The sequence below is a fragment of the Myotis yumanensis genome, unplaced genomic scaffold, assembly GCF_028538775.1.
Source record: "Myotis yumanensis isolate MYYU_CA2020_CCGP unplaced genomic scaffold, mMyoYum1.0.hap1 SCAF_1, whole genome shotgun sequence".
Taxonomy (NCBI): Eukaryota; Metazoa; Chordata; class Mammalia; order Chiroptera; family Vespertilionidae; genus Myotis; species Myotis yumanensis.
In genome coordinates, this window is record NW_027223752.1 from 172446254 (window position 1) to 172466606 (window position 20353).

Consider the following 20353-nt stretch of genomic DNA (forward strand, 5'->3'; position numbering starts at 1 on the left):
AACCCAGCAGGTCCAGGGATCCCCAAAGGTTTGGATGGAGTCGGCGAAGAAGGAATGACATGGAGGCAGCCTTCAGTTGATCAGCAGCCTAGCTAGAATCTCTAGCCAAGTTCTGGTCAGGATCTCCAGGAAGTTCTGGTTTGGAACTCCAGCGGACGTTCTGGCCAAGTTCTGGTTAGGATCTAAGTTCTTAGTTGTCTCTTGAACCTTTGTGATTATGTAAGTAGCCTGACCTCCATGGAAATCTAAAGGTGTCTCCTGGCTGACAGTTGTAAAAATTGGGACTTCAGACAAGTGTATAAGCTCCTTTTCAGGAGGTACCGAGAGCTGTGGAAAGATGATATTGCCCTGCCCACATTCTCTGAGAGTGCCTCTGTAGCCTCTAGATGTGTGACAGACCTTAAGCCTGTCCCCCAGGTTGAAGCTCTAGGACAAACAAATGGACCTTTTCCACACACAGACGGGATGAGTCTGCTGTCTGTGCAGCACCCTGGGTGTGGTAGCCTGCCTACAACTGTCTTTCTAATTGTTACAGTCACATGGGTCCCAGGAATGCAGGCCTCTTTGGCCTCCAGGGCCAGGCAATCAAGAAATGGCCCCTCTGTGGATGGCGCTTGCCCACCAGCTTTAGTGAAACTGCTGGGTAGTTGTAGACAGAAAGCGGGGCCTGCCCACAGCTTTAGGTAGAAGGATAGTGCAACAATGGCACTCACCAGTGCCTCTGTCCCCCAAGAAAGTCCCAACTGGTCCCTGACCCTCTGGAAGATGATTTAAAATTAGCAAAGGTATCGCCTTCACATATAGTCCAGGCATCTCTCAAAGTGCTTTGTGCTGGGTCCCAGAACAAGTGAGCCCCTGTGCAAGCCCCTCCAAAAAGTATGCCAGGTCCCCACAGTTCCTTGGGTCCTCCGGATGTATGCCCTGTTGATTTCCAAAGCCAGACATCTTTGGGGCCTTTTCTCTCCAGTAAAGGTGCTAAGGATTGGGGAGCCCAATTTGGGGCACAAACTCTTAGCTTCTCAGGGAGAAGCTTGAAACCCATGAGAATTGTAGGTTGCTGTACTGGAGGTGGGTTAATTTTAAAATGCTTTTAACCAAGATTTACATATAATTAAATTAACAGATTATTATTTTTTGTTATTAATTCGCTGTTATTTTTTAAAACAATTTTAGCGAGAAGGCCATATGTTGGGGAAAAAAACACGGTAGTCATTTCACTGACATGAATAAATATTACATATCTACAGTTATAGTCTACATATTTAAACCCAAGAGTCACTGCTTGGAAAAATGTTCAGCGAATGATTACCATGTGATCACATAGCATCATATGCGGTAATTGGTTCTGTTGTCGCCTGGCATGATTTTCTGCAGCAGTTTATTTTAAATTTTTTTCTGCAGCAGGTTTTTAATAAATATATGTTTTTATTGATTTCAGAGAGGAAGGAAGAGGGAGAGAAAGGTAGAAACAACAGTGATGAGAAAGAATCATTGATTGGCTGCCTCCTGCACGCTCCCCACTGGGGACCCAGCCTGCAACCCAGGCATGTGCCCTTGACTGGAATCAAACTGGGGACCCTTTAGTCCACAGTCTAAGGTTCTATCCACTGAGCCATACCATCTGGGGCTGGTTCCATCTTTTTCATCATTTGATTTTGTTCACTAGATTCCTTGTTCATTTACTTTGATTATTAGATTCAATTGTTAATAGATATGTATTTATTGCCATTTTATTAATATTTTTTTAATCTTTTTCCCCCCTTCTTTTTCTTAAAGAAGACCCTTTCATGTAATACCGGTTTGGTGGTGATGAACTCCTTTAGCCTTCCAAAGATGTATGACCCCCCAGCATGTTGTAGAAACAGCAAAATCATTATATAAATCTTAGAGTGGCATGGAAGATACAGAGAAATCTGTATATCATGAAGGTAACTTGAGGATGTGAACAAGGGATAACTCAGTGACAACTTTCATGGACTGATGACAGAGATCAGCTGGGCTGATAGTAGCATCAACAATATCAACAATTAAATCCCATCATTTTTTTAAAGGACACAGAATGAATTATATAATACTAGAGGCCTGATGCACGAAATTCGTGTAAGAGTAGGCCTTCCCCTGGCTGCCAGCACCGTCTTCCCTCTGGCACCCAGGACCCAAGCGTCCCTCGAAGCCTCGGCTTTGTCCAGTCTAATTAGCATATCATGCTTTTATTATTATAGGTTTGTTCTCTGAGAAGTTATTTTATTATGATTACATTCAAAACACACTTGTTTTATTTTGCACAATCACATTGCATTTCCATCTCTGATGCCTCTTATTCCACTGCACTGGAACCATCAGGAAAGTGAAAAAGGAAAAGAAGGAAGTGTCCAAGGATTATCTTGTACCTTTTATCATCTTGGATCTTAGAACAGCAGAATACAGCGGATGCTGGAAACATAAAAGTGCAATGTTAAAATGATTGAATTGCTTGAGAAACAATGATTTCAGCAAAGCAATTATGCACTGTATCATGAGAGTCTGCATTGCTTAACCATGTCCACTCCCAACTCCACCTTCACCTTAGTTCACCTATAAGAAATATCACCACACCATCTGATTGGGATATCTTTCATATCACCATCTGGATCAGCCATGAATGGAAGCCCCCAGCTTTCAGCACTGTTTCTTCTGGCTGCATGACCACAAAAACATTAAAATCCTTTGCTACAGCTTCAGATAAGCTTTTTTGTAGCTTTAGAATATAGTCCCATGTCTAGTTAGGGAAGAAAAATGGGTTTCCTTGGTTCCTTTCCTTTGGCAGTATGCTTACTGCTTGATAAATCCCTTCCCTCCACTCTTCATAATTTGTTCCTATAATTTCATATGAGATTCCCTGACTTTGCATTTCTGATTTAATGGCTGACATGCTAGGTCAAAACCAACAAGGGATACAGTGTAAAATTTAAAAACATAGATTAAACCTATTTAAACATTGTTTAACAAGTAAAGAATATAGGTGCAGTTGGAGAAGAAAGATGTGCTTGTAATCAGAATGAGGAAATCAAACCGGGAATCAAACTGGAATCATCATAGGAGTAATCCCCCATTTATTGCTTATTGCTTGTTTTCCAATGTATCTTCAGCACTTAGGGCATTCATGGCATAGAGTGTGCCATCACTACATACGTTTTGAATGAATAAATGAATGTATGAACACAATGAGTGAATAACCTATCCCTGAAGGTGTGCTAGCTAAAGCAGACTGACCATTTGTCAGAAATAATGCAGAAAGGATTTGTGTCTTGAGTGGAGTCTAAACTTCTGCCTCTAAGATTCCTTATAAGACTCTAGTAAAGTCAACTCATTTATTCTATGCTGGAAGCCGGTCCACCCTTGCTGCTTGACACAGTCGCTGCAGGGAAGAAACATCTGCACAGCATATGTTTCAAGGGACCTGGCGTATATGGCATATGTTTGCTCCCCCTCTTAACGCCATGTGTTTTAACCAGGACCACCTCCCCAAGAAAGGTTTTTTCCCCAGATGGGTATTTTTCCCTGGAGTTAGGGATTAACAGGACTAAGGAAGGGAATCAGTAAAACCCCTTAACTAAGTGCCAGGCGGGTAGTTAATCACCTTAACTACGAACAATCACGATTAAGCTACATGGTCTTTACTTAGGATAATCTCCTTCAGTTACTTCCTTGTAGCTTAACAGAAAAGTAGAGTAGTGACCTTGGAATGGAGATAACACCTTGGGATAGAATGGGTAGGATTAAAATCAACAGAACTAGATGGAGATGGGATTTTGGCAAAGGTCAGATAAGAAACTATGGACATGAAACAAGGAACTGTAGAAGGTCAAGGGAGGACCCAAAACATACCATGATGTGATTATAGAGGCATGCTTATAGGATCAAATAGTATAAATACAGATGTAACAGGACAATAAAGAGAGAACCCAACTATGCTTATCAACTGAACGCTGCCTCTGTGTCATTCCTTCTTCGCCGACTCCGTCCACACCTTTGGGAACCCCTGGACCTATTGGGGCTGGACCCCAACAATTCTAAGTTATTTCTTTAACCAGAAAAATAACACATAATTGACTAATGTGGGTTAGAATGTTTCTTAGTGTTAAACTAAATTCTTGAACTTTTCTTTGAAATAGGTTGATGTGGGTCTTTCCCAAAGAAGGGCCTGCAGGTAAGACCTTTTCTTATCCTAGTAGCAAATAGGGTGGAGCATATGAAAAATATTGAAGGCCCAAGTAGCCATCTCTTTCTCACAAAATGCTTGAAGAATTATTTTCTCTGAATATAGTTCAGAATATAGAAGATTATAAAATAAAACACTCACACTTTTCCAGCATGGTACAACTCGAAAGCTTTGTGGATTTGGTCAAAAGGAAGCTGATGGGTTGCTAATGGATCTATATTAATTTTATTTTGCAGGTAACAAGTCACTAGTTGGGGAATACAGTCTCTGGTTTTATAATCTGCAAAAACAAAAAAGCTATTGTAATAAGATGTGAGAAATACCAAACCAACAAAAAGGAAAAAAAAAATCAAATAATTCATGGAGATGGATAGTGTTCCTCTGAAAAGTTACCATTGAACATAAAAAATAATAGATTTGTACATCAGAAGCCATTGACTTCTGTTACTAAATGTGGCTTCCATAAAGAGTTCTGTTACCTAGAACTCTTTTGAAGAAAAATTGGGTCAATATTTACATGCTACTGAGTGGAAAATGGCCCTTTTCAACTACCAGTCTTTGACCCCCCTCCTGGGTTTACTATTGCACAACCATTTTCTCCTCTCTTTATTTACACATATAGTGATGGCTTGGGAACTCACCATCAGAGGAATGCGTGGAGATGGGAATGTTAATTTATTAAAGCTGTTGCTCAGTATTGCTCAGAAATAAGGGCTCCTCTGGGAAGGCAAAAATCAGTGCCAAGACACCAGTTTGGTGGATATAATTATCCAAAGAGCATTGCTGTTAAAATAGCACAACAAACTGAAGCCACCAATTTAGAACCAAAGTTGACTGAATTATTTCGAACACTGAAAAAATGCCAAAACTATTTTGCATGAGATAATATTTTATTCAAACTTTAAAAAGTTGCTTATTTAAATAAACTAAAATTGATTTGCAAAATGCACAAACTCATTGGAGGAGAAATCTTTGGAGACTTCTACCATTATAGCTGTGTTTCTTCAAGGAGAGGAATTTTGAATTCCATATTTCTACAAAATTAAAAATGATTTCATGAGATCAACAAACTGGTTCCATTTATTCACCCACCTACCTCCTAAACATACACCCTTAATTGTCCGTCCAGAGATAATCGTTTCTGCTTCAAGGCAAAGCTTTGTATTTGGTGGAGCCCACCCAACAATCAGACAGACACCATAGCTCTGGTTGCAGGAATCCCAAGCAGCAAGCTGACAATGATAATCATCAATGTAAGTACATTTCTTTTTATAAATAGCAAGTACCACCAGAGGTGGAAGGATTTCTAACCTCTTCCTGGGCAGGGGCTACTTCAACTTCAACTTTAAGACTGCCAGTGATGGGATCCCATTAGAGAACCAATAGAGTTTAGTGGTAAAAGCACAGACTCGGCTATCTGTGTGACCTTTAGGTAAGTTACTTAACCTTCAAATGCCTCAACTTCTTTATTTGTAAAGAATAATAATAATAAAATAATACTATCTACTTCATAGAGTTATGAGTATTAAGTGATTTGTCATTCTTAAAACATTTAGAAGACTGTCTGGCAAATAGTAAGCACCATGTGTTTATTAAATAAAATACCCACTGCCTCAAAGGCCATACCTTGTATTCTTTGTCTAACCTTCTTACTTGCCATGACTTTCTGTCCAACTGATTTCTATTACAACAAAACAAAACAAATATGTACATATTTGTGTGTGAAGTTTCATTTTTTTAATTCAAAAAGTCAATTTTCTAAAGATGTATAGTGTATTTATTCATATCTATCTCTTTTCTTTTTTTTAAAAAAAATATATTTTATTGATTTTTTACAGAGAGGAAGGGAGAGGGATAGAGAGTTAGAAACATTGATGAGAGAGAAACATCAATCAGCTGCCTCCTGCACACTCCCCACTGGGGATGTGCCCGCAACCAAGGTACATGCCCTTGACCGGAATCGAACCTGGGACCTTGAGTCCACAGGCCGACGCTCTATCCACTGAGCCAAACCTGTATCTATCTGTTTTCACTTCCTTTCTGGGTCTTAATTCTGCTGTCTTCCCCCTTTTCCTCCATTTTGCCTTGTCTCTTTCCTATTGCCTATATTACTACTTCTATTTCAATCTTTGGCTAAGTACATTAGCTACATACTGAAATGTATTGAATGTCTATATTCCCTCTTCTAACCTGTAAGATCCAAGAGTGCAGTGCCTATTCTATTCACCCTTTTATCCCTAGAATGTAACACAGGTGCATAAAAGCTAATTTTTTCAAACAAATGGGTGATTCTGACACAGGACACACATAAATATCCGATGGGAAATAAATAATGTATATAACCTATACCAGTGATGGCGAACCTATGACACGCATGTCAGAGGTGACACGCGAACTCATTTTTTTGGTTGATTTTTCTTTGTTAAATGGCATTTAAATATATAAAATAAATATCAAAAATATAAGTCTTTGTTTTACTATGGTTGCAAATATCAAAAGATTTCTATATGTGATACTGCACCAGAGTTAAGTTAGAGTTTTTCAAAATGCTGACATGTTGAGCTCAAAAGGTTTGCCATCACTGACCTATACTAATAATAGCCTAGGTCGTCGCACCTTCACATCATCACAAGATGGCCACGTGCACAGTGGAGGCAAGGCCCTACAGCCATTCTGCACAGTGAGGCCTGGAGGTCCTGTGACTCTGCACAGTGTGGAGAAGGCCGGTCCCGGTGTCTCCACCGCCTTGTGCAGAGGAGGAGGGTCCCGGTGGGGGAGGCGGGTTGCTGCAGGGGAGGGCAGTTGTGGGCATTCAGGCTGGCAGGCAAAAGCAGTTAGGGGGCAATCAGGCAGGCAGGCAAGCGGTTAGGAGCCAGCGGTCCTGGATTGTGAGAGGGATGTCCAACTGCCGGTTCGTCCGGCAGTCGGACATCCCCCAATGGGTCCCAGATTGGAGAGGGTGCAGGCCAGGCTGAGAGACACCCTCCTACCCCCATGCACAAATTTCATGTACCAGGCCTCTAGTTAAATAAACACATATATGAAGAGCTAGGAATAAAGAAAAGGGAATATTGGTATTATGGGCCTGAGCATGTTTAAACTTTGTATACTATAATGACATACCTTTAAATATATATTTCTTTTATTTTCAAAATCAATTTATTGGGGTTACATTAGTTAACAAAATTATATAGGTTTTTCGTATACAATTCTATATTATATCACCTGCATACTGTATTATGTGTTCACCATCCTAAGTTTAGTCTCCTTCTGTCACCATTTATTCCCCCTTTAGCCTCTTCTATCTGCCAGCCCCCTTTCCCTCTGATAATCACCATACTTTTGTTTGTGTTTATGAGGTTTTTTTTGTTGTTGTTAATCCCTTCACCTATTTTACCCAACCCCCTTGCTCCACTCCACTCTGTCATTCTGTCCTCTATCAATGAGTCTGTTTCTATTTTGTTTGTTTATAAAAATGAATGCCTTAGAGTAAACTTATGTTCTATTTTTAGATTTGGGGTTCACAGTTCTAAAACATATGTTCAGGAGATTTTTTACTTACCTGCATGAGGATATTTAAGGTGTATTCATTGGTTAAACATCTCATTGTGCCCCAAGTCTACATACCATGGTATCAACGAGACCAATGGCCTCAAAAGCAAAGTCAACACCAACGACTGTCATTTCCTTGACCACTTGCTGGACTGGCTTCTTGAGGTTCCGAGGGTTCAGACAATCAGTGACCCCTAAAGCTCTTGCCCGGGGAAATTTTTCCTCATTGATATCAACTCCGATGATTCTAGAAGCACCAGAGGCTTTGCAGCCCATGACAACGGCTGAGCCTATTCCTCCAAGTCCAAAGACCACACAGATGGAACCAGGGGTGACCTACAAATTCACCAGACATGTTTGTATTAGGAATCAAACCTGGACACGTGTAATTAAGAAAATAAACAAACAAACAAACAAACAAAAACAACCATTGAGACTTTTGGAATACCAGTTGAAACATTGGTCTAGTTTTAATGTTTTCTAGGCAAATCACTATGGCACATACTATTCCACAGGGGTCTTCCTCACCTTGGCTGAGTGAACAGCAGCCCAATAGCCTGTAGGTACCTCACAGCTTATGAGACAAATTTTATCCATAGGAGCAGCATCATCAATTTTTGCCACTGAAATCTCAGGCACAACAGTGTATTCAGAGAAGGTGCTTGTGCGGAAAGAGTGATAAATCCTTTTTCCTTTGCAAGTAAATCTGCTCGTCCCATCCATCATTAATCCAGAAGAAGGTAGAACACTAATCCACAGTGACACAGACACAGGCACAGGTACCAGCACGGACATGGAGTTGTAAAGAGAAAAGTGAGCACCTTTAGCTACAGGTCAATGCTTGCACAATATAAACAATTTAGTAAAAGAGTGAGGGGTTAATATACTAACTCTTGTTTCTCACAGAAGTTTCCCTTCAGGTGCAAGCAGGAATTGCATTCTCTACACTGTGGCATAATGAGTATGAGGACTTTATCTCCTATATATAGGGGGAAAAAAGTGATCATTAGTTAAAATTATTATTGGAACAGAAATACAATAATGTGTTTATAAAGATTTCATTGGATGACTTGAAAACTTGGAGTGGACAGATTACAGCAGCCAGTATAACATTTCCCATGGTTGTTTGGCAGAAGAAACCATATAACCTGGTTTCAGAAATGCCATTATTCTTTTGGGCAAATAATGGAAATTTGGAGATATCCCCTATTTGATAGAGAGTTGTAAGTTGGCTTGCCTCTATTCTGAAAATAGAATAATGAAATCAGGACTGAATCTTAGTGATATCATCTAGTTTAATCCCTTTGAAAGATTTAAGTTCCACAGTAGTTGCCACCTGCCTAAAGTGGCCTGGCTAGATAACAGCAGAACTCTCTTTACTGAGTCTCGCTGCCCCACATTCATGCTATTCATGTATAGTTCATCAACTATAATGCTATTGCAATCACATATATAAAATAAAGTGCCCCTGATTATTATATCCACTCCCACTATTCTATTTTTATTAGGAGGCCTCCTCATAGTCTCCCCACACTGACCCATAGCAGACAGACCTCTGACATGTTTCTTAGTGAGGCTAAATTCCAAGACATGGTAACTTCAGAGAATAAAAGTAATTCCTCTTCCTGCTTCTGGAGCACTTTCTATGGAGGGTGGCTTTTAAGTTGCAGAGTTGTGGGAAGAATATTGATTACATTTGGATCCAGTTACTAGCTAGCCTTCTTGGGCCCTAGGGGGACAGACTAAGTGTAGGGTCAGGGAAGAAAATCAACATGATCATCACAACTTACAAAGGCCTCGGCAGAGTTCTACAATATTGTTCCTATACTATTCCCTACAAACTTTTACAATGCAGAAACTACTCCCCTTCGGCCTCTTGCAGAGCTTAGCTGGTGTTAAAAAATCTCTTGTAGTTTAGATAGAACACATCGTACCTTCACTGACCCAAAGGTACTGGATCTCAAATTCAGAAGTTCTGCTCTCGTCCTTTCTCTTCAAGTGCTCATCATTTTCAATAAAACTTGCACTGGAATTTTTCAACCTGAAGAGTAGCTACAGTATATATCCCTCCTATTTGCAGTATGTTCTTGGAGATGTAAAGGCCATGACTTTCTACTTTTGTCCCTCCTACTATAACTAGTGTCATATGTAGGGTAGACATCCATACTTGCTTGGCAAATGAATACCTTGATGGCAGCTTGTGAATGTTCTGACCATGCACTTTCCTAGCTCTCTCTGTGTGGGTGGCTACAGGCTGTGAGTGTTTCTAGTATCTTAATCCATGTGACTGCTTTTATTCACTTGGATCATTTCAGACATGCTCAGAATAGGTATGCCAAGGTCCCTTTTGATTAGTCTTGGAAAGAGCTTATACTTGCTTTTTTTGATTCTTTGAAATAGCACTATCATCCTATTAATAAAAATTCAAGTTCTATGTTCTAGTTGTTTAGAACATTTATTCATTTGTCAAACCCATTCAATGTATTTTACCCCTGACACAGGCCTTGTACTAAACATTTGGGGAGTATATATATATATTCCCCTAATGTCCCTGACCCTAAGAGGTTTTCAATCTATTTAGAAGTCCACTGGTCCCTTCTCAACATTCATTTGGCTATGAATATATACTTGGCCCAACCACTGCCCCTGGATTGCTCGAGATGACAGCAGGGAAACTGTGTGACTCTTGGAATGACTAGATACATTTAATATCATGATATATAATTAGTTAGAAGAATCTAAAGGTAAACCAAGTTATTTCTTCTATAAATAGGTTAATGCATTATAAGTTTCTTCACTGTGTAAAGATAGCTCTTTGGCAGGTTGTTCATGGAAAGGCTTTTATGGCCCATTACCCACCTGGTTTCACTGAGCTCACTCCTGTGCCAATACTCTCCACAATACCAGCTCCTTCATGGCCTGGGATTAAAGGGAAATGCATGGAGTGCAATCCTTTCAGTACATTATCATCAGAACCACAGATCCCTGTAGATTTGAGCTGCATAGGAATTAAGTGACAAAAGATCAATTGGTTTGGATTTTTTTTCCTCTTTCTTTTATCTGAGGATGATTATTAAAATTTTTATATGAATTATCTCTTTGATATTTATAACAACTCTCAGAGGAACACAGGGCAGGCCTTATTATCCCAAACCTAGAGGTGAGGAAAGGGGGATTCAAAGACTTGGAATGACTTGCCCAAAGTCATATGGCACATGTTTCAGACCTGGAAATAAACTGAGTTTTTTTGAAATCTACTTTGTACAGCCCATGTCATAAAACAGTTTTGAAATATGAGGGGCAATTACAATGAAGGACTTTTTGACCATGTATCAATAGCACCATCTTTGAGGTGAAAAACTGAAAGCTTTTCCTTTAAGATCAGAAACAAGGCAAAGATGCCCACCCTTGTCACTATTATTCAACACAGTAGTAGAAGTCCTAGCCTGAGTAATCATGCAAGAGAAAGAAATAAAAGGTACCCAAATTTGGAAAAAAAATTAAAACTGTCACTATTTGCAGATGACATGATTATATACACTGAGGGCCAGATTATTATGACTACCTGACATTGGTAGGCAAATTAGCTATAATTTCACGCTGAAGTTGCTAGAGGGCCAGATCATTATAAATAGGGAAGCAGGTTGTTTACCACGACAGTAGAAGTGATTTTTTTTCTGAAGATATGGGTAAACAACGCCATTTAACAGCCTTTAAACGTGGGATATATACACATACTGAGTGGCCAGATTATTATGACCACCCCATCAGAACTTTGTTGGGCCACCTTTTGCCTTCAATACTGTGGCGATTCTTCTTGGCATTGACTCCACGAGATGTTGAAAGGTGATGCGAGGAATCTGACACCATGCCTGATGAATAACACTGTCCAGTTCTGTGAGATTGGATGGTTGTGGAATCAGCTGCCTGATGGCTCTTTTAACTTCTTCCCACAAATGCTCAATTGGATTGAGATCTGGTGATTGTGGGGGCCACCTAAGCAAGGTAAAGTCTCCCTCATGTTCTTGAAACCACTCCTGCACAATACAAGTACCATGGCACGGCGCATTGTCTTGTTGGAAGAAGTTGTCTCCACTGGGATACGCCATCAACATGAAAGGATGAACTTGATCAGCAATGATACTTAGGTATGTTGTGCTATTCAGACGTTGTTCCACATGAATTAAAGGGCCAAGAAAACATGCCCCAAACCATAACACTGCTCCCGTCAGCTTGAAGGGTTGTACTCATGTATGTGGGGTGCATGCTTTCATGCTGTTTCCGCCAAATTCTCACTCTGCCATCTGTGTGATGCAACTGGAAACGTGATTCATCGGACCACATGACTTTTTTCCAATGCTCAACTGTGCAATCCTTGTGTTCCTGTGCAAATTAGAGATGTTTTATCTTGGTAACTGCAGACATCAAAGGTGTTCAAACAGGCCTTCGGCTTCCATATCCCATACAAATGCAGTGTATGGCTATTTTGCCTACAAACGTCAGGTGGTCATAATGATCTGGCCACTCATGTTCAAATATATCCCACATTCGAAGGCTATTAAATCGCATTGTTTACCCATATCTTCAGAAAAAAAAAAATCACTTCTACTGTCGTGGTAAACAACCTGCTTCCCTGTTTATAATGATCTGGCCCTCTAGCAACTTCAGCGTGAAATTATAGTTAATTTGCCTACAAATGTCAGGTGGTCATAATAATCTGGACACTCAGGGTATATGGGTTGCCTTCTGTATGTGGCCTGATCAGGGATCAAACCCACAAACTTTTGGTGCACAGAATGACACTCAACCAACTGAGCCACTCTGGCCAGGCCTCAACCTTGATTTTATCCAGGATTCAAAGTGATATTGCTCAGGTCCTTGCTGTGTAACTTTCACCATGGTAAGTTCTTCTGGAGTTATTACTTAAGGTGCAACCTCTGCAGTTAAGGAGTATATCAATGTAAGAACAGAAAATATTGGCTAATTACTAAATATTTCAATGATGATGATCTACACAATAACTAAGGATTAATTAAATGCCCTTTGTATGAATGAAATAGATGATGTAACTTCTCAATAATGGTCAGTTACCAAAGACCTTCCTTTGTGTACATTCTTAAAACCTTTCTTTTTTCTTTTCAACCTCTCTCATTGGTGAAAGAAAGTCTTTACTGTAACAACAGACAGTTGATAATTTATCTAGTGTTAGTTCTCATATTTTCCTGTTTTGTCTTTCATTGCCCAACTATCTTTTTCTACTTTCCTCCTTCCCTCCATCTCTCTTTCCTTCTGGCATCCTTCTATTTCCCTTCCTTCCTTTTCTCTGTTACTCTTTGAACCATCCTTCTATACCTTCTACTTTAATTAGTTATGGACTAGAAGCACATAGCTTTAAGTGTTTGTTGCATTCATTGAGTCAAGTGTTGAATTTCCTGGTCTTAAATTAGAAGATAGGTGACTTTAATGTTTAATAAGACTTTAAGCAAAAGTACTCTTAATCTTGAGTATTTAATGATTTCATAAAATTTGAGATATACTGATTGAGAGGTTGATTTGAGAGCGGTGAGGGGCTTTTGACAAATCAATGTGTTTCCAGTCCTTGGTCTAAGCTCTGTTCAATAATTTTTAACGCTTTCAAATGACTTTGAATACCATCACAGAGTCCAGCTGCTTATTCTTAGAAATTGAAATTTACACATGGTGCACTTTTTCAGAGAAATTCTGACATTTTTATAACATCTGAGCACAACACAATTGAGATATAAAATAAGTCTGTTAGTCACTAAGTATTCATTTGTATCATAGAAATATTGGGAAATGCATTCATTGTCCTTTTCCCCAGAATGAAAAGTAAGTAACACTTAAAACACATTCTAGATCACATCGTCAAGTATATCGGTCTATGATATTATATAATTTAAGTAAAAAATTTAATACTAAGTAATACTATAATAAAAGTAATTATATTGGCTGAGTGAACTGCCAATATTTTACTGTTATTAAGAATATCTCAAGCATTCATTGACTGCATTCATTTATCTTAATTTTTAAATCTTCTTTTACTAAATGAACAGATTAAAACTACAAATTATGTAGTTAAACACTAAGACAGGGCTTCATGCATTTAACTTCTAAGGTAAAGATTAGAAGACTTAGATTTACCTTAATACGAACTTCCCCAGCCTTTGGAGGCTCCACCTGAACTTCCTCAATTGCAAGAGGAGAATTTGTTTTCCAGGCAATGGCTGCCCGGCATGTAATTGTCTATTGACACAGGACAATAAAAGGACATCATTAGCAATAACATTTAGCTTTTATTCTGATCACACAAATGGCACTAACGTGTTAAAATTTGTAAAAATAATAAAGACACAGGAAAGAGATCATTGCAATTTCAGGATCAAGCTGTTGAAATTTTAGCATATATCCTTGTAGTCTCTTATAGTATTTTTATGTAGTTGAGATCATGTCATATAGCATTTTTTATTCTGCTTTATTGCTAATAACAGCCATCAGGTATTGAACATTTACCCTTTACTTGTTCATAAGCATTTTCTCATCACTTTAAAATGCTTTGAAATCATAATTCTAAGTGGCTACTTTTATTTCATCATTTGAATGTGTCCTAATTTGCTTAATCAGTAATTACCAAGACAGGTAGTTATTTACATTGTTTTGAGTATCATAAAGAATATTGTGAACAACTTTGTTTATAATTTTGACTTGCTTGACTTTCTTTCTTTTTTAAAATATATTTTTATTGATTTCAGAGAGGAAGGGAGAAGGGAGAGAGAGATAGAAACATCAACGATGAGAGAGAATCATTGATCCGCTGCCTCCTGCACACCCCTTACTGAGGATCGAGCCCGCAACCCAGGCATGTGCCCTTGACTGGAATCGAACCTGGGACCTTTCAGTCCGCAGGCTGACACTTTATTCACTGAGCCAAACCAGCTAGGACTTGCCTGACCTTCTTAAGTAAGAATTACTTTGGAAAGGATAGAGAAATTGTTAGGACTAAATTGATTTCCAAATCTCTTTACAGGAAGGTTGAGATATATGGCACCATTATATTTCTTTTATAGAAATATAAAAGAATATCTAGCCGAAACCGGTTTGGCTCAGTGGATAGAGCGTCAGCCTGAGGACTGAAAGGTCCCAGGTTCGATTCCGGTCAAGGGCATGTACCTGGGTTGCGGGCACATCCCCAGTGGGAGATGTGCAGGAGGCAGCTGATTGATGTTTCTCTCTCATCGATGTTTCTAACTCTCTATCTCTCTCCCTTTCTCTCTGTAAAAAATCAATAAAATATTTTAAAAAAAGAATATCTATATCATCATTGATTTTACTCTCCTTAGCATTGACTATAAGTCATTAAAAATATAATATTAGACAGGCAGAAAGAGCTAGTTATTTCATTTAATTAGTGTACTTTGAATGTTAGTGATGTTCAATGTTCTTTATATTAATTGCACATATTATTCTCTATTGTGGAGTGTTTAGTCATATAATTTATGTAAGTATCTACTGACATCTTGCTGTGGTTTTTTTTTTTAATCATTTGACCTCATTAAAGCAGTCACCTATTGTTTGTCAACTTGTCACATTATTTTCCCCTGCTGATTTCTGACCTGTAATTTTTTATGAAGGTATATGCATGCACACACATAAGCACACATTTTTAAATTTTGGTTTATAAAAGTATCTTTTTCTTTGTGTTTTTTTTTATTCCATCTCTATATTTTGAAAATTCTTAGAGACCAAATAAATATTTCTTTTTTTTTTCTAGATTTTTATAGTTTGATTTTAAAATATTTCTTTTAAATTCAACTGAAAATTATTTCATTGTGTGAAGTTATGGAACCTAAATGAATTGTCCCAGGATGAACTCTTGTTTCTTTTGTTTCTGCTTAAATTAGAGGAAAAAAAGGGGGACATCTGTAATACTTTCAACAATATAAATAAATAAAAAATAAAAAAACTCAGATGATTTTAAACCAAAGATAGCTCAACAACAACAAAAGAAACATGAAACTACACCATTTTCAACATTGTAAGTTAAATACATCCCTCCCATGATGGAGACCAAAGAGAAATATTAATGTGTATCAGTAGATATTACAGTTACAAATACAATATATAAAAAATTAGTGACTTTATGTGTTTACATTTACAAGTTTCTTTTTGGAAACTGCTTCTATTCTGTTTATCTTTCTCTCTATTCTTACACCAGCACCTCAATTCTTTAAATACTTAAACTTTTTGATGCATCTTAATACCAAACACTAGTACCCTTCATAATTTCATGTATACTCTATTTGTAAGTTTACTACCCTACTAATTGTAACATATACTGAACTGGATAAATCTGTTATGTCTTTAGGAATTTAGATACTAAAGAAGAGATAATAAATGCCTTATAATACAGAGAAAAGGGACAAATGCCACAAAAAATTTTAAAGAAAATGTTATTGAAAATATTACTTTTTTTTCTGGGGATAGAATTATTCTGCTTTCACTTATCAAACTCAAGTGAGACCATAGACTTCATGAAAAAACTTTCCTAATTTCAAAAATGATACACACTCAAGGAAAAACAACTAGAAAATACTTCCAATCAAGGTAGCAGAGTAGGTCAATGCTGGCTCACCTCCTCCCAAGGTCACATCAAAACTACAACTGAATTCTAGAACAGCCACTCTTGAGAACCACTGGATTAGTTGGACAGAACACCTATAACTAAGGCTATAAAGTTGAGACTGTTGGACGGGCAGGGATGTGACATGGTGCTGGTCCCAACCCACGGTTAAGAATAGGGAAGATATCTTGACTGCAGAGGACCGCCCTCCACCTCTCCAATGTACACACCCAAGAAGTGTAGAACTCGAGAAAAAAAGATGCCTACAACAAGGGCTAACTAGGCTCAATTTAAAACTAACAAAACAAAACAGAGCCCAGCAGCCATTTCTACACAAGGGCCCCTTATGCAAACTGCACTTCAGAAAGAAGCTTGCTCTGAACTGCCTGCCTCTGCACTGAACTGCCTGCCTGCACTGTGTTTCCGCCATCTGAACCAGCCCTTATAAAAGAGTTCCTGGAATCCTATCTCAACCAATAGGACTAAAGCTTCCTCTATCCAATCAGAGCTGTGCAGCTATATCCCCCTTCAGTTTTTTCACTGACTAGAGTGGCTCCATTTTGACCAATCACTACAGTGTCTTTTGGACCAATCAAACTTCAAGAATTGGGAGTCCTCATTTGCATTAGGACAAACCAATCAGGAACCAGGGGTGGGGACTTCTGTCTCTATCAGTCAGTTCCCTTCTAGCTCTGGGAGAACACTTTCCCTTTCCACTGAAGGCTGAAGAATGTGTATCCACTGGAGCAGACCAGCACAAGCAGAGCAGAGCAGAGCAGAACTGTTTAGCCAAAGAGTGGCCTTGCCCCAGGACCACCTCTCCCGGGCCCTCCTAAAAGCCTTGTTATTTCACAGCTGTGCTGTGTCACAATTGAGATGTTTGGATTGCATAAAGTTTTCTTCTTCACTGCTCCCCAGACTGGGGAGTCCTATTGAATTGATTCCATAACCATCGGTTGACAGAAGCAAGAGGTCCCAGCTCCACACCAGGTTCCCCAGCTCAGCACCAGTGACAGGAAGAGGAATCCCCACCATGTCTGGCTGTGAAAGTCAGTGGGGATTCTATTCAGGCGAGAAGGAGGGCTGCTGTACATCCACGGGGCTCGAGTACAGACTCACTGGCTCACAAAGAGTTGCCCTAAGCCCCAGAAATGGCACAGACACTTAGAAAGTACCAGGGACATATGAAGGAAGAGGAACTGTCTGGCTTCAGGATGAGAATGGGAGGGGCCGCCCTCTCTGGGAAGGAAGTGCTGGCAGGCACTATTGTTTCTCTGTTGAACTCTCCTCACACACAGCCATAGGCACTGAATCTGAGTAGTCATTAACCTGGCTGACACTGCTTTAGCCCCATCCTGCTGATTCCCTGAGCCCCTGCCCCACCCATCTTGTGCAACTTGCATAGAAGAGTCACTTTTTCAGTGACCGTTCTATACAAGCGGCCAACTCGGCCCATGCTGCGGACTTTTCTAAAACGTCTCAAAGATCCACAAACCCCAAACAAGCAGCAGCTGGCCTTGGCATGCCCTGTGCCTCTTGCTAAATGGCTCCGAGCCTGGCATTCGTGGCAGCCAACCTCAGTTCACAGCATAACCACTCCCAGGTGCTTCCAAGTCCAGGAAAGGCAATGATCAACTGTAGATCACTTTGTAGCTCCAGACACAGGTAGCAGCTAATTGTGGCCTATAAGAGGCTCCAGAACCAACACACCTTGTAGCTGGCTTCAGACCACACCAGAGAACCACCCAATTAGCACCACAGATGACACACCCAAAGGGTAGACTTGGCAGGCAGAGTCCCACTAAAATAAGTTCTGCTTTAGGGAGTCAGCCCCCTACCAAAAGCTCATGTGCTGTAGCCAGTCCTCACAGCCAGCCAGCTGGAGGGTCAGTCTCCACCCACTGATATGCCAACAGCGATCTAGTCTCAACTACAAAAGGAGAGCACACACTACTCACACAAGGGCCACCGATGGAGTACCCACAAGATATCTACCACGTAAGATCACTTTACGAAGACTGGAGACACATAGCAGATCTACCTAATACATAGAAGCAAACACAGGGATACCGCTGAAATGAGGACATAGAGAAACACATCCTTAATAAAGAACAGTGCAAAACCCCAGGAAAAGAACTAAATAAAATGGAGACAAACAATCAACCAGATATAGAGCTCAAAGTATTAGTTATTCTGAGGAAGGAAATAAACACAGAATTCCAGGAAGCACGGAGTACCAAACAAGATGAACCCAAGACACACCATAACTAAAATGCCAAAGTAAAGACAAAGAGAGATATTTCATGCAAAGGAAGCAAAATAAAAAGCTGGTAGCGATACTTACATCAGACAAAATATTATACAATATAGACTTTAAAACAAAGGCTATAACAAGAGACAAAAAGGGCATTTCATAATGGAAAAGGAACCAATCCAAGAACAGGATATAACTCTTGTAAACATTTATGCACCCAATGTAGGCGAATCTAAATGTCTAAAGCAAATATTGGAACTGATATAATATTGAATGTCAACCATAATTGAAAAATTAAATTTAAAATAATTGGAAAACTCAGACAAGGGTAAAGAGGGAAAAACTGCAAGTTTGGTACCAGCTATTACCGTTTTTAACATTTTAGGGTAAGTCTTTTTAATCAACATCCTATGTATGTGTATGTTTGTATAATCGTACTGAGAATGCTGTTCTACAGTCTGCTCTCTCAGTTAACATTATGAATACTTTGCAGGTAATTGAAAATAACCACTTCAGACTTTATTGACTAATATATCATAATTTACTTAGTTTCCTGGTATTTGACCGATGTTGCTTCCAGTGTTTTACTCTTAAAAATAATGAAGCAGTTAACTTGTTTATAAAAACTACACAATTATTTCTGTGGAATAAAATTCTGAATCAAATGATAATTACATTTTCATGGTATTTGATACAATATTGTCAAACTATCACCCAAGAATTTTCTAGCAATTTATTTTCCCTGCAGTGGCGGATGAGTTTCCACAGGTGGGAAAACATTGGTTATTGTTATTAAATTCTTTAGCAATCTGATTGGAGAAAACAAAGTTTTAACTTTGTTTCAATATGCAGTTTTGGGATAAGTAATCAAGATGATATGGATCTATTTTAAAGATAGCACTTACTTTGCCCAAGGTGTCCATGATGAATTTTCTGGTTTTCTTGGTGTCTCCTAGGGTATACCAGAGAGAACTTCACTTGTGGACTCTGCTCTTGTGCAAACAGGGCCAAGTACTTATAGTCTTTATACACTGAAACTCATTAAAAATCATTACACAATATGCGGGAACCAGAAAGGTGAAGTGATTGGCAAACGTGTGAAAGTGAAGGACAGAAAGAAATGTAAAGGAATCATTATGGAGGGGTTTGAGAGGGAGGATGCTAAATGAGGACAGAAGTAGCTTGAAGGTAGCAATGGTGACTTAAAAAGAAAGCATGACAGATATGAACAACCAAATAAGGTCAAGGGCAGAAATGCAACTGGGAGCAGAAACTCAAATCAATTAAACTTCAATAGGATTTTGCCTCTCTCTTATGTGAGTCAGTGCAGCATAGTGATTAAAAGCATGGATTCTAGCACTAACGGACCTGCATTCAAGTCTTTGTTTTGTCTTTTACCTGCTATGAAAGAAGGCAAGAAATCCAACCTCGCTGTGCTTCAGTTCCCCCCTCAGTAAGGTGAGAGTATTTCCTACCTCATAGGTTTGTTCTAAGCACTAAGAGAGTTAACATCTGATAAATGTTTAGAACTGTGTCCAGCCCATAGCATGGCATGACTATTTGTTTTCCGTTATTACTATGATGTCTCTCAGCACACTGATTTCACTTTCTCACCACCAGCTTGCTTTTGCCAAATACGAGAAATATGGTCACAAAAAGACCATTTGATTCTTAAATCTAATAACTTCAACAAGACAGTTCAGGAGGT

The 20353-nt window shown here is 39.1% G+C and overlaps 1 protein-coding gene across 1 annotated transcript; it reads right to left on the minus strand.

Annotated features, from left to right (window-relative positions):
• Window positions 1–2408: 2408 nt before the first annotated feature.
• Window positions 2409–19568, minus strand: LOC139006528 (alcohol dehydrogenase 6-like). Its single transcript, XM_070408850.1, has 9 exons — window positions 19551–19568; window positions 13916–14017; window positions 10613–10751; window positions 8645–8732; window positions 8282–8501; window positions 7829–8089; window positions 5298–5433; window positions 4343–4481; window positions 2409–2433 (listed from the first exon to the last, which is right to left on the minus strand). Exons 1-9 carry the CDS (start codon window positions 19566–19568, stop codon window positions 2409–2411), a joined length of 1128 nt encoding a protein of 375 aa, XP_070264951.1.
• Between the last annotated feature and the right edge of the window lie 785 nt (window positions 19569–20353).

Coding starts and splice junctions, on each gene's coding strand:
- LOC139006528 (XM_070408850.1), bottom strand. Junction 10,752..13,915: donor CTGGGGAAGTTCGTATTAAG/GTAAATCTAAGT, acceptor ATTCCTATGCAG/CTCAAATCTACAGGGATCTG. Junction 4,482..5,297: donor TAAGGGTGTATGTTTAGGAG/GTAGGTGGGTGA, acceptor TTGTTTTTGCAG/ATTATAAAACCAGAGACTGT.